The 13177-nt window shown below is 33.7% G+C and overlaps 1 protein-coding gene across 1 annotated transcript; it reads right to left on the reverse strand.

Moving 5' to 3' along the window:
• Positions 1 to 292: 292 nt before the first annotated feature.
• LOC111878506 (FT-interacting protein 3-like) lies at positions 293 to 4626 on the reverse strand. Its single transcript, XM_052770268.1, has 2 exons — positions 4307 to 4626; positions 293 to 3532 (listed from the first exon to the last, which is right to left on the reverse strand). The coding sequence occupies exon 2, from the start codon at positions 3462 to 3464 to the stop codon at positions 441 to 443; it is 3024 nt and encodes a 1007-aa protein (XP_052626228.1). The 5' UTR covers positions 3465 to 3532; positions 4307 to 4626; the 3' UTR covers positions 293 to 440.
• Positions 4627 to 13177: the final 8551 nt, after the last annotated feature.

The following is a 13177-nucleotide window of genomic DNA, read 5'->3' on the forward strand; positions in this document are numbered from 1 at the left end:
ATTTAATTTGAAGCAAAATAACAATTTTAAAATATTAAATTCATGTAGATAAATTAATTTATATTTCTTAAAATAGACATTGATATTAGTTAATTTACATCAAATGTATAAACAAACAATATAAATATAAGGTCTAATCATAAATATTTTATTTAATAATGGTTTTGTTATTAAGATTTTAACAATAATATATAAACAATTAAAAAGAGAATCGGATTGGGCTAAATTCATGTGGCGCCATGGTCTAAGTAAATACACACAAGGAAATACATTAACAAAACCATCCCACAAGTTGCAAACAACACCATCATTTGTGTGCATTTTTTTCAAAACATATCAACAATCCAACAGTTTTTCTACGACACAGAAACCACCATATATATTTGCATACAAAGTTGACACAAAACAAAAATCTTTCGAACAAAAACCACAAATCACACTCACAACATGCTATCGGTGCGGGCTGGCAGCCTTCGGAAGAAATTCAGCGGTGCAGACGGCAACCTATGACGCAACTTAGGATGTCTCATAACATAAAACCCAGTCGCAATCACCAGCACCTGAAAAGGCGTAGCATATAAAACAAATGCCGCTACAAGACAAAACACCATAAATATAACCGTCGCTCTCGGATCACGCCAGCTCAGCAGCCCCTGCAACCGTTCTCCTTGACTCGCTATATCCCCAACCACCGACTGAATCCGCCCCGCCACACTCCGTAATCGGTCATACCGGTGTCTCACCAATTCCGAACTCCGAGAAGTCGGAAACGTGTCAAATTCTTCGTCTAATTCATCCGGATGAACTCCGTCCGCATACGATAGTCTTGTGTTCATGTGAGGCGGGTATTGCGCCCGGAACCAGTAATTCCAGAGTCCAATTAGAAACATGTAAAGAAAAACCGTTGGGAGAATCAACTCCGGAAAGGAAACGAGCATCACGAAGAGTATATGAACAAGAACCGTCGTGATCCGATTCTTCCATAAACAAACTTCCCCAAACCATTTGCTAACCGCAAAAACCCCGTTGAAAACCGACATCAACCGGAAAAAATTCGCTTTGCTCCGTCTCATACTCCATAAATGCGAATTCGCATCTGTCATGTACTCAACAATCTCTCGCCTAAGTGGCGGCTCGGCTCTGCTCAACCGAGCCGCCACTATCCCGACCGCTTGGTGTCGCAACATTTCAAGCTGGACGACAGTCAGCGGTCTCACATAATGCATTTTTGGTAGTAAAGGTTTTGAATACATCAACATCATGTTCATCATAGAAGTGCTTGAAAACCGGATTGCTAAATGGATCTCTCCCATTTTCTTGACACCTGTCGGGTGAAGTACGAGCAACGGGTACGAGTGGGTATAAACCCGACCCGTTTCAAGAGTCGAGATCCGTATCCGGATCTTCCCTACCCGAACATCTTTTGAGTTCCCGTTCTCGAGTTGGGCGTTGTCAAAAACGCCCACGGTGAGAACGGTTGACGGGTCGTACACTTCCCAAGTGTACTGCTCGTTGAACCGTGGTGCCAAATTGTCAACCACGGTTCGTGTCCTGACCCATTTGTGACCGTATTTCGCGACGCAATACGCGTCTACCGTCCCCTTTCCTTCGCGCGTTTTCATTGGTTGTAAAGCAGAAGCGTTTAAAATACCGAGTTCGAGTATCCCGATTGATGGTTTCCATAGCTGTTTTGCTGTGGGTCTCAGATCGCTACTGTACTGAGTCGACTCATCGAGTACATGATACCCGCCATCGAGACACACACGAAGATGAAGCCGAGTGGCAAATTTGTCTTTTCTCATTTTCTTTTCATCACTTTCATAATCACCCGGATCTCGAAGGTTAAACCATTTCGAATGAACAATTCTATCATCTGCACGCCTTTCGACTGAATTCAAAGGTATATAAACTTTCCCTAAACATTCATCTTTACCGGGTCCCACTCGATCTTCAATACTAACGACTAAATGATCTTCAAACGGTTCAGCTGCTACAAACATCATCTCCTCATCCCATAACGCGTTCACGGTTCTTACCTGAACCGGTCTTGTTCTCAAAACCTGGTTATTAATCTGGGCTTTTACATACACATCTGGGAACCGGTTTTTTTCACCCCAAACAAGATCTTGCACTTCGAGTATGTTGACACGAACATACCAAAGTCTTGGAGAATGATAAACTTTTGAGCGAGTGAACATTGAAGAAACTGAACTATCGACATTACTCATGGCTGCATCTAGAAGAAAAGCATCGGGAAAAGCTTCATCGGCTTGAGTTCCGATCCATACAGCAAGCATTAATTCGCCTTTCTTTTTTTCCCCTTTTTTATCTTCAAGTCGATACCATTCCGGAGCTAACGGGCTATCGGGTGGGACCCGGGTCGGAATATCGTGAAGATTCACACGAACGATTCCGACGAAATCGTCTTTTAGCATGTCTTTATCTTTCACCACAACGTCTAATACAGATGCTTGCATTCTTTCTTTTGAGAATGCGAAAACTACATTCCATTCCGGGTTTGATGTTTTGGAAAAGTGTTGTGTGATTCCTTTGTAGTTTCCGATTCTTACTTCGACGTAAGGGTCGAGACTTCCGGTGACGTCCTTGCTCGGAAGGTCTTGTGCTTTCACGACGCGAACGAAGAGAAACTGCATAGGCTCGACTAGGTCGTAAGTGCTCGCTCGCCTGTTGTCGGAATTTACAACTCTACCCCCGATGACCTGTCCACCTCCAAGAACCGGGTTTGTTTCTTTGATGGAGTATTCTAGTGGTTGTGATGATGAACCGGAGTACATCCGGACGACTTTTGGTTGACTTTGAATTTGATTTTGACTTTGACTTTGGTTTATATTTCTCATGTCTTCGTATTCGTATTGTTGTCCTTGTGGCTGATTCATGGATGCCATGTATGGTTGTTGCTGTGAAGGAAACTGAGGTTGTTGTTGTTGTTGTTGGAAATTAGGGTTTGGGAGATGATGAAATGTTCTTTCTTTTCGGCCATGGGAAGAGATTTCCATTTGAGGGATTGGATTTGAGGATCTGATTGAAGGGTTATCGACGATGAAAACTTTAAGGCCGAGTTCGCCTTTTACGCGTGACAAAAAGCTTCGTTTTTCTAAAGGGTAATGGAAAACGACAGAGTCTGAATAAGGTACGAATGATGTTCCATTGATGTGAACTTTACCCATGAAGGATTTTGAGTTTGAGCTTGAGATTGAGTTGTTTCCTTTGATATTATTGTAGACGTATGCGTCGAGTGTGAGATTGGATAGGTTGTTGGGATCTGAAATGTTGAAGTAGAAAGTTTCGTTCCAATAAGGGTTAAGATCTTTCTCTTTGATCGTTGTTCGGAATTTCTGATGATCGAAATGAAGCTCGACGTATGGGCTAGCAGAACCTTGACCATCTTTTGGCATTAGGTCATGGGCGCTTGCAACCTCGACTCCCAGCTTTAGGTTGCTCATTTTTTGAGATTCTTCTTAGAGGACTTTTTACAAACAGGCAGAGGGTGTCTTGATTCTTGATTGTACACCTGTATCAAATAATTCATTCATTTATTTATCTTGAAGAATCCAGGAATATGAAGCAGTTTCAATCTTTTCATAAGCAAAATTTCAAATGGATAACTGATAGGATTCGAAAACACATGAATATTGAGAGAATAAGAAGTGAATCTTTGACAACAGCGAAAGGGATTCCAAAAAGGTCTGCATATAGCTTTATGAGAAAAAAAAAAGTAGGAGGAATCAAATCTCTTGAGGTAAAAGGGGAGAATCAACTGAAACAGCAAGAATCACTAGCAAAAGGGATGATGTTTATACTTCATTAACCGATATCCTGGTGTATCATTTCAATTTCTTGCAACAAACGTTTTACCTCAAAAGTCAAACTGAAAACAGAGTTCATAAAATACTCAAAATCTTCCAAGAACGCCAACAACTTTTTTGTTTTGGAACGGAGAACACCAATAATAACTACTCCAATATCAGAATTATTCAAAATTCCATTAAAAGTAAAGAGATAAATTAAAATAAAATAGAAACAGATGGACTTTGTAATTGAACAATCAAGAAAAAAAATCCCAAAATACATAGCAGCTTTCCTTGAACAAAGAAAAAGTCAAAATTTCAAACCAAAACTGCGATCATACAACAAGAAATCAATAACCCACATCTAATTCTTCAAATCAGAGCTCAATTGTGACATCTATATGTGTTTATGTATAAAACTAGCCAATTATCAACACCCAACCTCATAAACAGGAGTATAAACAGAGAATCAGAAAAAGTTGAATTCGAAGACGCACCTTTTTCCTTTATGCGAGCTTTTACTTGCTGTGTTTTCCAGTCCACGATCTGACGAAGTCTTGTTTCTTTTACAGGTTTAACAGAGAACCGATGCAACCATTTTTTGTGATGAAAATAAAACAGCGTAGGATACAATCACAGATAAAGGTAACGAAATTAAAGAGAAGAAGACGTGAAGTTGTTCGTCAATGGTGCAAAATTTCTTCGATGATTCATGGAAAGAGTTGAAGCAGAAGAAGACCAGTCTGTTGTGCGTTTTCGTTTGGATTTTATCGTCAGAGCACAACACGCTTTGTGTATTTACGAACGCAATTCAACACGAGCCACTTATTTAATACTACATTAATCACGACTGTTTTGGTCAACTTTTCATTCACATAAACATATATAAAGTTTAATGATCAAGGAGCAACACAACTTATTAGTCGGACAAAATTGCAAAAATAGTTACTGTGCTTGTAAAAAAAATATATTTTTGGTATAATTTTTCTTTTCGATAGTGTATCATTGGTTCGATTTTAGATACCCTTATATGGTTTGTTCATTATGTTTCAATTTTTTTTTTGGTATTGATTCATATCCAATCCAAAATGATTAATATGTTCTAAAATAAGAGTAAATTACTAGAAAGGTCCCTATGTTTTGGGCTAATTTGCATGTTTGGTCCTTAACTTATTTTTTTAACTCGGAAGGTCCTTACTGTTTCTTTTTGTTATGTGTTTGGTCCCTACTGTTTGTTTTTGTTACACGTTTGGTCTCTGTCTTACTTAAAAATACTATTATTTAAATAGAAAACAATTGTAGGGTATGTAAGGTAAAGTGAAGGGGTGAGGTTGGGGTGTGTTTATTTAAATAAATTAAAAAAACCAAGGGGAAAATAGTCTTTTTAGGTAAGACAGGGACCAAACACGTAACAAAAACAAATATTAGGGACCTTCCGAGTTAAAAAAATAAGTTAGGGACCAAACACGTAAATTACCTAAACCATAGGGACCATTCGTGTAATTTACTCCTAAAATAATTCTTTTTAAATTTATTTAAATTATTTTCTTACTATTTTAATTAAAAAAAATCACCCATCCACCCACCCCACCTAAGTCATCACCTTTCTCTCCGGCACCCTCCTGGATGCCATCATTTAGCACCACCACCCATTTCATGTTGATCAATATCCTACCACACCCAAAACTTCAACCACCACGACCACCACCATATATGCTAAAACCCTAACTTCAAAGGTGTTGACTTTGTTGGAATACCTTTTTCCGGGGCCGATTCTACCTTTTGAAAAAACTAAGCAAGGGCTTAGGGCCCCTAATTCTAAACGGCTTCAAATTTTAAATCTTATTATGTTAATTATATATATATATATATATATATATATATATATATATATATATATATATATATATATATATATATATATATATATATATATATATATATGTATGTATTTTTTGGGTTAGAAAGACAAGTTAGAGCTTGTCTTGATGGTAAAAACGTTGGTTTATGGGTTTATGTAACACCGTAAATTTCAAAACAATTTTTCGCATTTTATAAAAACATAATTCATTCATTATTTATAAAAGCATCATTGTTTAAAACTCAATTCATAACATATATCAATCCCAAGATCTCATAACATAAAAATCCCGTGCGTGTACTGATCAAGTCGACGCCTTTCCGCGATCCTCACTAGTACCTAAAACACATAACACAAACTGTAAGCACAAATCTTAGTGAGTTCCCCAAAATACCATATATAACACATATTAGCCACTCGAGGCTATAACTCTGTGGGTCCGTGCACCCAAACTCTGTGAACCCTCAGGTTCTGTCTCTGTGAACCTTCAGGTTCTAACTCTGTAAACATGCACAACATAAATCACATAGAATAATGCAGTGCAACACATAACACATATATAACATACAAACACTGTATCGCATAACTACGATTACCTACTCAAGGTAAAGTATACTGAGAAGACTCACCTCAGATATCTCAGTAAATCTCTGACTCGGTAAACTCTGGTCTAGCCCCTGCCTAATTACATGAAATAAATACTCTAATTAATATGAACCTCAGAGCTAGGCTAATCTCTCTCTCTATACATCCTCTAGGAAGGGTAAAAGACTATCCTACCCTTCCGATGACTCTAAGGTCCAAACATTGACTAACCCTAAAAGTCAACGAAGTCAACGGTCAACCTTGACCAAACTCGCCGAGTGCACAACTGTGACTCAGCGAGTCCACACATGTTCTTCACTCTCCTAGTCCTCCTTCGACTTACCGAGTCAATCCTCAACTCTGCAAATCATCACAGATCACAATCTGTGAAATGTCCCCACCCAACTCGCCGAGTTCGGCTCCTGACTCGGTGAGTACCATCGTGCACTCTGTCCTCTAGATTCCCTCTGACTCACCGAGTCACTTCCCCAACTCAATGAGTCACCAACTGTGTGATTATCGGGAAAACCCTCGTCCTACTCGCCGAGTCGGCTATTGGACTCGGCGAGTTCATGCCATGCTCAAGCTGAACTGACCTCCTGAGGTCAGATCCGCTCCTCTAAACCGTAGATCTAGCTTCCCAAAGCATTGTAATCACGTAAAGCTAACATCTTGGTGCTCATGCAAAGGCTCAAAGGCCTTATTTGAAGATATGACCTCTAAAATGACATCCAAAGCTCATAACCCCCATTAATACTCATAAAGCTCAAGGGAAAAGGGTCTCTGGACCTCTTTGGGTCCAGATCTACAGCACCAACACGAGAGGGGACCAATTACTCCATATAACCATCCTCTAAAGGGGCTAAAAAGCCCTTACTCTAAGAATTACACCATAAACTGAAGAAGGGTCGAATGAATACCTCAAAATGAAGTCTCTGAGCCCTGGAATCACTGGATTAGCACCCTCTCCAACCTCCTCTTGTCTTGGTCCTCTTCTATTTGCAAAAACACTAACATTGATCAAGAAATGACTTATTTCCTCTTACAAACGCTCTAGCTCACTTAGGGTTTCTCTCTGGGGTCTGGTAGCCGCAAATGACGGCATAAGGCCCCTTAAATAGGCCCCAAACCCGAGGAATTAGGGTTTCATTAAACAGTGTGGACTCGCCGAGTCCTTGGGGCGACTCGCTGAGTCCAGCCATCCACCCGGATAATGATTCGCGTCTCTACTCGGCGAGTCTACGCATCAACTCGTCGAGTTCTTCAACAAAACTTGAAATTCAACGAATAAATATAATACCTGAAATTCCGGATGTTACAGTTTAACAAACTAATGGTCTCAAGTTCGAATCTATTTGCTTACCTTTCATTTAATTTATAAACGGAAGGTTCGGATCTATTTGCTTACCTTTCATTTAATTTATAAACGGAAGGGTCTCAATTTTTTTGTTTGCTTAGAGCCCCCAAATTGGTGGAACCGCCCTTGCCCTTTTCTGATGGAGGACATATTCTGAAGCTAATCTCCTACTATTTCCTTCTTTTTCTTCTTATTCTCAAGTGATCTTTATTCATTGACAACGAGGACCACCACTCACCAGGGAAGGAGCGGAAGGAAATCAATCGTTGAAACTTAACCCTAGTTTTTTTTTTTTTTCAAGTTGATAACGACCAAAATCACTAAAAATATCCAAAATTGGACCAATGGTGTAGGTTTAAACTTTTTTAACCAAATCCACATATTTTTGACGACCACATGGACCATTTTTGCAATTTTATATATTAGTTATTAAACAAAGACAAAATTGCAAAAATGTTCACATGGTTAGCTGAAAATTGTCCCTTTGATCTAAAAAGTTTTGGACTAGCGCCATTTGTCCCAAATAAGTTTTTTATTTTTTTTATTGTGGTTTTGGTCATTTCAAAATGGGATAATGACTTAAAAGGGTAATATATTATTCGATTTGTACACATTTGGTCACTGATTTTTTTCGTCCACATTTACCCCTTCAACTTGTTAAATTGTACACATTCAGTCCTTATGATCGGTTACTCCAGGTTAGCCCGAAAAAATGATTTAATAGGGTAATATATTTCTTATTTTGTACACATTTAGTCCTTAATATTTGTGTACATATTTAATCCTTAATATATTTTTTTTGTTTCAAAATAAGCCATTTTTGTTTTTATACACATTCAATACTTATGAATGTTTTCTTTGAGTTTTCCTCACGACATCTTACGTGGGATAATCATTGATGAAGTGTGTGGGGTTGTTGATGTTTATGTGTAATGTCTCATTTTCACAAAAAAAATTCATTTTTAAATAATGCAAAACTCCCTAATTATAAATCCATTATTAAGAAAAAAAATGTTTATTCCAAAATACACTTATCGAAAATCAAAGTAATATAAGTAACGCAGAATCCTCAATATTGTTGATGAGTGTGTACAGTCATGCATTCTCCTTCTCACGACCATTGATAGAACCTGAAAACATAAACAACTGGGTAAGCACACAATTTAGTGAGTTTCCCCCAAAATATTCGATACAACAAACGTATTATCATGCATAACGGACCCACACTTATCATAATGGAATACCTTGGCCCAATCAGTCATCGGACTGGAACGCCAACATGCAACAGGTCAAATCAGTCATTAGACTGGAATACCCAGGGTTTGTTGGCATGCCACCTTAACCTAACCTCTCTTCTCGAGTCTCCGTGCCTATAGCTTATAGTCGGCCCGTAGTAGGTATCTTGGCCTACAACACATAGCAAGACCACCTCAACCTATCCCACCACCATATGACTATCCCACATAAGATGTCGTGAGAAAAACCTAAAAAAATCATTCATAAGTACTATAAGTACTGAATGAATACAAAAATAAAAATGACTTATATATATATATATATATATATATATATATATATATATATATATATAGGGTTAGGATCAAATGTGGATTATAAATATTGTGTGAGTGTATGACTAAATTTTGGTCATTAGATTAAAAAAATGAAAAGTGGTGATCTGACGGTATATTTTATTAACATGGACTAGCATTCACTATATAACTACATTTAGTTAATTATAATGGCAAGTATGATAATTTATTAAGAGAGATAAATGGAATTAACTACATTGTATGTAAATAAGTCAAGTCAATTAATAAAAAAGTGAAATAAATAAATATTTAAAAAAACATTTTTGTCAATTACTCAATTTATAAGAAAAATAATTAATTTAAACGTACCACTTCCTCAGAATTTTAAATCACCAGTTATTAGATACATTCTTACAGAATATTAAATATTGATTTTTGAGAATGATTTAAAATCAATTTTTATAGTTAAATAAATTTTTTTTAGAAGATTCAGAATCATTTTTTTAGTTAAATAAACATTTTTAGAATGATAAAGAATCAATTTGGTTAGTTGAAACTATATGCTTATTGACAAGAATGGTTAAGAATGACATTCTCCTAAAACATTCTTGAAGAATCAGAATTCATTCTCTAAAATAAAAGTTAATTCGTTAGGAATCGATTAATTGATATATGTATTTGAACCACTTAGCCAATATTTTCTTGAGAAAGAGTTGTAAATACGTAACTATACATATGTATTCCGGAAGAATAATGCATTGTGTGTTGAAAAAACAAAGTTAAAAAAAATCAATATGTTATCATGCATTCGAAAATAATAATATTGAATATATTCTCTGTATTGAAACAAACATTCTTAGAGAATTCTGAAAATATAAAATATTCCAATTTTTTTTTTTAACATCATTGACAAAAAAAGATACGTCGCCAACACTAGTTTCTTTTGATGCAGGCATGATCATTATTTTCCAAAATTATTATATTCGAAGTTTAATTAGTTACCATAATTATAAGGATTTAATTTTAGATATCAATTAATTTAATTATGAAATTACTTTTATTAAATGATTGACTCAGAATTGGTTATACGTTCATACAATAATTAAGGTTTATATATGAACCTAACTCACTATCTCTCTCTCTCTCTCTCTCTCTATATATATATATATATATATATATATATATATATATATATATATATATATATATATATATATATATATATATATAATAATAATAATAATAATAATAATAATAATAATAATAATAAGGACTAAATGTGTACAAAGTGAAAAATATATTACTCTATTAAGTCATTTTTACTGGCTAACCTGGAGTAGCCGACCATAACGATTAAATGTGTACAGTTTAACAAGTTGAAGGGGTAAATGTGGACGGAAAAAAACTCAGTGACTAAATGTATACAAATCGAAAAATATATTACCCTTTTAAGTCATTATTTCTTTTAAAATTTGAAATTAGTTGAAATGACTAGTTTCAGGACAGATCTTTTTAAGGGTGACCCTGTTTTTTAGAACTAGTCCATTACTATTAAAAATTTTATATATTAGACCCAAAACTAAAAAATTTAACTATGTCCCATGTTCTTTAATTTTTATATATATTTTACTTTCGGCCCCGACTTAAATGTTGAAGCTCAGTAACTCTTTCCCTCAACATATCATCCTCTTATAATCATTCATAACCTCCTTTATTAAACGATATAACATTTTGTTTTGTTGTCTCGGTGATAATTAAAATTTAATTGAGTTTTTAAATTGAACCACAAGTTTTCCAACTTTAAACAAACCAACTTTATATTTAATAATGAGTTATAGTTGTTAAATATGATGTCGATAGGGACATCTGAACTTTCTGTATGATATACTTTTAAAATAAAATCATTTTATGTCTATGTAAAACATATCTAATTAAATAAATGTAACGGATAACGTAGAAATATGATCACAATTATTACTTTAAATATGACTTTATTACGTTATTATATATAAAATAAGTATAAAATTGGTGAGAATGCAACAACTAATTATCACCTTCGATCAAAATCATTGAATAGCTGTAATTTATAAACAGTCAGCCGTTTTTTATTAAATCTAGATTCAGTGTATTTATAGTTTAAACATAGAAATAGAAAGGAAGGTCCTTATAATTGCATTGATTGGATAGTTTGCTCTTTCCTTTGCATATGGAAGGTCTGTTTTGTTTTGTTTTTCCCCCCTGTTTTGTAGCTCTCTTGTGGTGTGGCTTGCCTAGCTCCTTGCTAGGCTAGTTCTCTTTCTTCTAACAAATTTATCGGATTCAAAAAAAAAAAAAAAAAAAAAAAATCGTCAAACAACTTTAATCTTGAAAATTGATTTTTCTATCAAAATATTGAAATTCACTTTTCCCCAACATTTTAGTTCTTGTTTATATATATATATATATATATATATATATATATATATATATATATATATATATATATATATATATATATATATATATATATATATATATATATATAGGGCTTAGGGAATATGTGGCTGTTATGTACCTAATATTAAGTATAGAACCATCAAAAACTAAATAGTTTTAACTAAATGCAATCAAATCTTTCTATCATCTTTCTTGTATCCTCTATTAGACTAGATGATAGGATTTGTACATATTTTTATGAAGTTTTAAATATTTAATTTTGCACCACAAACCATGTATAACAATACATTATCAACTACCTATAAGCCTTCATATTCAAATTTAATATAGAAAACTATAGTGAAAGATTGAAATTATTCATTAAAAACTCAATAAACTTCTTCCCATAACACATCAAAAAGAACCATACAAGTGTATATATGGTAGGTGTCAAAGAAAGTTATGTAGCCTTCTAAAGGTCTAATAATATAAACAACACATTCAAAATACATAGATGTTGAGGATAAATTATTAAATCAGAAATAATATGAGTTCAAAAGTAATAGGAATAAGCTAACAATGAAAAACATTGTGTTTTTTTTAATCAAAATGAAGTCAATTTTGATGGTTCTATACCTAATATTACATACTTGACAACCACATATTCACTTTTCCCATATATATATATATATATATATATATATATATATATATATATATATATATATATATATATATATATATATATATAGGTTCATGTGAGAGCATTATATTTTATGAGATATGAAAACGTAATTTTAGCCACTCATTTGGTAAATAAAAAAACATTTTTAAAATGCAAAATAATTGAAAATTTTCGAATTTTTTTAAATATTATTTTCGTAATTTATATTTTCTATAAAAAAAATAAAAATATATAAAAAATTTACCGTTTTTTTAAACATCAAAACATTAGAATATTTTACATATATGACAAATCTAGTAGAATAATAGAATATTCTAACATTCTAAAAATCGCACTAGAATATTTAAAGTGTAATATTTTATTAGAATATTTCACGTATATTTAAAAAAAAACGGTAATTTTTATTTATTTATTATTTTAGTTAAATAAAATGACAAAACTAATAATTAAAAAAAGAGTTTTCAGATCTTTCCTTTTATTTTGCATTTTAAAATTATTTTTAAATTGCGTGTAACGGTCTTATAAAATTAACATGGTCTTAAATAAACTTATATATATATATATATATATATATATATATATATATATATATATATATATATATATATATATATATATATATATATATATATATATATGGGTGAGTTATTATGAGAACTAAAAAAACGTGTGAACTTGTGAACTCATAATCAACTCATCAATTTTCAAAAGCAAAAACATCATTCTTCTTCAAATGGTGCGTCAAAGCCATATCTAGGCTAAAAAAAGATTTGACAATTTTCTTTATTTATTTTCGAAATTTGCAGGTATGCACAATCAACAGTCATATGGACAACTGATGAGCACAATCAATAATCAAATAGACTGTAGATGTGTACAATCAAACAACCATATGGACTGCTGATGAGCAATTAATAGTCTGTATGACTGCTG

Source organism: Lactuca sativa, chromosome 4 (genome assembly GCF_002870075.4).
Source record: "Lactuca sativa cultivar Salinas chromosome 4, Lsat_Salinas_v11, whole genome shotgun sequence".
Lineage (NCBI taxonomy): Eukaryota > Viridiplantae > Streptophyta > Magnoliopsida > Asterales > Asteraceae > Lactuca > Lactuca sativa.